Consider the following 4,743-nt stretch of genomic DNA (forward strand, 5'->3'; position numbering starts at 1 on the left):
GATGCAACATGAAGAATAAATCCAAAGGAATTAAAAAAAAATAAAAATCCAAAGGAATTTGAACGAAATGAAGTAATCATTAATTGGAGAAAAAATAATAATATGCCGCCAAAGTATTTGGCTGACACCCAAAGCACCTCTAACCAAAAGTCCTAGTCAGCAAATAAGGTCTTATGATATAAACGAATTAGCAGAGCATAAGAAATAAATAAAAATATACAAACAATTTCCAACTTGCAATAAAACAAAATGCTAACCACTAAGAAATAGTACTATTCAAAAAGTGATTACTGGAAAAAAGAGCAAATGTGTAAGAGATACTGCCAAATCATCACCGCCTACTGCCACCATTCATCACCGTTATGAATTTAGAGGCAGATGCAATGTACAATTCACGAATCCAGTACATTTTACGCGGAACGTACAAATATATAATATATGAAAAATTATTAGAATTGTAACAAACCTTTAACTTCGACCCAAGATTACAAAAGTGCATTCAGTGAAAACATAAATATTTAACCTATCAAATTTAAATACTGAATCCGCCTATAATTCGTGGCCATGCAAAGCAGCCATTGCCACCACACCAAGTTTTTGCAGATTCAACTTAACAACTGTATCTGTGAACATTTTAGTGTCTTCTCCAGTATTCCCTTCTGGAATATCAACAATGTATGACTCTAAAACAATGGTGTAAATTTTCCCATCTTTCTTGAACTCATTCACTGATGTAACTGATCTGTAATTATTCAGCCTATGCTCACCCCCTACAACTCGAAAGCTAAGGATATGTTTCTCGTCGTCTAAAATCTCTAGGCGTTCTGTACTCGTGGATGCAGGTATTCCTGATACGACTGTCACTTCCCTTATGCTGCCGACCTCACCGTCACCTATAATTAAGACATAATATAATTAAATAATTAAAAGTGTGTTATTCTAATTGATTAAAATTTTTAGATTAAATGATCACGCATTTCAAATATGATGCCTACACCAAGTAAAGGTGGAGCAACGTGGATGCAAATGGAATTGACTCCTCTTCATCGACCATTTATAACGTGTAAATAAGGATTCATTAACTTTTTTATATATATAAACTTTTGAATTTACTTGACATAAGAGAAGATTCTAATGTATTATTAAGAAAAAAGGTGGTTCAAAAATTTCTTTAGACCATAAGCTTGAAAACAAGGTGTTGCACATTCACCTAATAAGGATCTTGGGATCAAATATCATGCCGAAAAAGTTAAGATAAAAAATAAAAAATTCACGCATTTGGCGTATGAAGTGGAATAAGACCCAGCGGTGAGGGGAAATATTATTAAGACATAATATAATTGTTTAATCACACACTTCAATACCTGCAGTCATCTTGCAGCTTTTGATGAAGTGCTTGTACTTCTCAGGGTTGTCAAAGCGGCGGACGAAGGGCCATACGACATGCGCGGGTGCATCAATGTGTTGGGTAATAAGAGAAGTGCAAGTGTTGGGGAGATGGTCAAAGGTATGGTAATTGCGAATCAATGGCTCCAATTCTGCAAATTCTTCTTCTGTTAGCCCTTGAGGAACTTGGTCTGCACCATCCATTTTCGCAAATCTTATGGATTAAAAGGAGAAAATGGTTGGTTTTCTTAAATCACCAAATCAGAATTATATTAATATGAAATTGGCTAAGTCTGGGACTCGGGGGTTGATATGGAGGTCGCTGATACTTGATAAGTCTCCTTTCTTTAGTTTGCTTTGGACAATAGGAAAAGGTGTTATAGGCTTTTGTTGGGACAAATACAAGTGATGCTATGTGGGAATGGACTGTTTGGCTTTGTTTGTGCGTGTATATATATATAGAGATATCTTTATATTTAAGTTATCTTTTATTTCATATTTTTTTGAGAGATGTCATAATTTAACCTGCAAGCAGGTTATATAGTTTTATTTGATTGTATAAATATTTTTTCTATTAAAATAATGACATCCCGGTGCACTAAACTCCCTCTATACATGGGTCCGGGGAAGGACTAAACCACAAGGGTTTTAGGACCGATATGGCCATTTCTTTCCATACTATAACCAAGTTGTCAGAAGTGAGCATTGTCTTTTTGCTAAACGAGGGATTAAATTAAAAACGAATAAAAAGATTAATGTTGTTGACCATGTCATTACTAGATCTAGAAAGAATGTAACATGCACAAATATTTTAATATGTATATTTATTTCGAGCCAATGTTAGCATTGAACTGGTAAAGATCAATTGTTTTTTTATGGAGTGTTCTTTTTGTAGATACCTATGCGTTAACAAAACTATGAAATATTGATACTGAAACACGAAACTTTTCACTTAAAATGTGTTGTCTATGTTTTATGTCGTCTATTGCACTGTCCACTAGTTTGAGATTAGAGACAAATTTCCTCTATATGTGAGTTAAAACCCCAGCTAAATAAAGTGCAAAAATAAAGTTTGAGCCCAGTAAATTAGGTGCAATGTGATAAAATTCATGAATTTTAACTAATGAAATTGGAATAGATAATTCCAATATATTCAATAATATAAAATAGCAAAACACGTGCAACTATATTCTGTACAAAAAATACGTTCTTAAGTAAAAGTAAACATTAATACCTACTTCACCGAAAGTGCTCAAGTACAGTAAGAAAAGTAGAAAACGGTAAATTACACATGAAGAACATACTTTACATTTAATGTTATGTATCGAAAATAAAAAAATCAGATATTTTAAAAGTGAACTAGAACAAAATTCTATGATTATGCAAGTTTATTATTCTAAAAATCACATTACTTCTGAAAGTTAAATATGTTTCATTTTTTATTAAATAAAAGAAAGAAAAAACTATATTTTTGAAGAGGGATTATAATTTTGATGGTTTTGGCAGCATTCACAAATAAAAAACTCTTAAGTATTCACCTTTTTGATTTAATTTATTTTTACTCTATTTACATTACATATATAGATGCTGAAGATTCAATTGAACTCCGTCACTAATAACATGATTTGTAAATTAGAAGAAAGAATAGGGCAATAGGGTAAAAACAAAAGAGGACAAACAGCCTAAAAGAATGGTGTAGCGTAGTCGCAATTGTTGAATAGTTATATTCGTGAATCATGTGAGGAGTTTAACAAACTACCTCGAGTGATCCAAACTCAAATTTCTAGCATTCAACCCTGCCCACAAAATTTCGAATAACAATTTAGACATAAAATGCAAAATTATTTATCTCATATTTGATGAACCTTTTAACTTTAAGATTTGTAACCTCGAGACTAATTATACTATACTTATAATATTATTTTTATAGCAAATAATTATATCACGATTGTGGTAATTCCGAGATTTTTATACCAGATATTTCCTTGAATTTCAAATTAGTATGAATTACCTTTTTTTTTTGGTTTCCACAACCTTATATAATACTACTGTTCATCTTTAAATTCTTTCCGTTTATGCTGTAATAAAAAAAATTCAGCATCAACGATAGTGACTTCAATATATATATATATATATATATATATATATATATATATATATATCTTTCACAATTTTTTTTTTGTACAATATAACGCCGGTGTTGTATTAATGAATTGTTGCAATCTTTGGAAAGTACTTCGTTTGTGTTGAACTAATAGTTTTAATTTGTGACAGGAATATTATACAACAGGGCCGGGGATAAACTTTTTCTTTTTTGATGATGATGATGATGTTATGATAGTTTACGCATATCTTGACTATTTTATTGGTACTTAGTATCTCTTACCAACACAAATACATGATAACTCTATTCATCGAAGGTTAAGCTGATGGGAAACTACTGTCACACCTCCTTTTTCCGCACCCGATGGGGGTGCAGGGGAGTTTTTTCCAATTAAAGGACAATCGAAACGGGATTGGTTTATTTGTTTCAGAGTCGCCACTTGGGAGATTTAGGGTGTCCCAAGTCACCAATTTTAATCCCGAATCGAGGAAATGAATGACTCCATATTATAGTCTGCGTACCAGAAATCCGGATAAGGAATTCTGTTAACCCGGGAGAAGGTGTTAGGCATTCCCGAGTTCCGTGGTTCTAGCACGGTCGCTCAACTGTTATATTTGGCTTGATTATCTGATTTTTATACATGTCAAACCTACGTGCAAGTTTTAAACTCTTGACCGCTATTATTATTATTTTTTACGAGAATTGCAACGTCGTGAAAATATACCTCGAACCACGTTACATCAATGCACCCGTGGTTATTGACATATCTCGACTCGGTTGAGATTTGGATTTGGGTCACATAAATGTGCACCCGAATTAAGAAAAATAAATTATTAAGACGCGCCTAAAGCAACTAACGTATTGTTATTTTGGGGAAGGCCGTAAAATTTGCTAAACGGCATGTCCCGAATTCTAAGTATTTTTAATATATATACATTTTAGAGGGCCCCGCAGCTTCTACATTTTTTGTTTGTCGAGGCTCGTCTCACTTATTATTAAAAGGAATTTACAACGTCATGGAAATGCATCTCGGGCCACGTCATAATCAATATACCCGTGATTAGAGACACATTTCGATTCCGTTGAGATTTTTAGATTTGGGTCACATAAATGTGCACCCGAGTTTAGGAAAATTAAATTATTAAAAGCGCGCCTAAAGCAACCAGCGCATTATTATTTTGGGTAGGGCCGTGAAATTTGCTAAACGGCCCGTCCCGAAATCTAAGTATTTAATACGTATATTTTTGGGAGGG

At 33.1% G+C, this 4,743-nt stretch overlaps 1 protein-coding gene across 1 annotated transcript; it reads right to left on the reverse strand.

The window, feature by feature from the left end:
* Nucleotides 1–250: 250 nt before the first annotated feature.
* Nucleotides 251–1,814, reverse strand: LOC104226504 (abscisic acid receptor PYL2-like). The gene is made up of 2 exons (XM_009778517.2): nt 1,365–1,814; nt 251–893 (listed from the first exon to the last, which is right to left on the reverse strand). The coding sequence occupies exons 1-2, from the start codon at nt 1,588–1,590 to the stop codon at nt 550–552; spliced, it is 570 nt and encodes a 189-aa protein (XP_009776819.1). The 5' UTR covers nt 1,591–1,814; the 3' UTR covers nt 251–549.
* Between the last annotated feature and the right edge of the window lie 2,929 nt (nt 1,815–4,743).

Source organism: Nicotiana sylvestris, chromosome 10 (assembly GCF_000393655.2).
Source record: "Nicotiana sylvestris chromosome 10, ASM39365v2, whole genome shotgun sequence".
In the NCBI taxonomy this organism is placed as follows: Eukaryota; Viridiplantae; Streptophyta; class Magnoliopsida; order Solanales; family Solanaceae; genus Nicotiana; species Nicotiana sylvestris.

Bases quoted from the DNA above. Each gene is read 5' to 3' on its own strand.
- LOC104226504 (XM_009778517.2), bottom strand. From the start codon at position 1,590: ATGGATGGTGCAGACCAAGTTCCTCAAGGGCTAACAGAAGAAGAATTT. The intron at 894-1,364 runs GTATTGAAGTGT...TCTTAATTATAG, and splicing joins AAGCTGCAAGATGACTGCAG to GTGACGGTGAGGTCGGCAGC.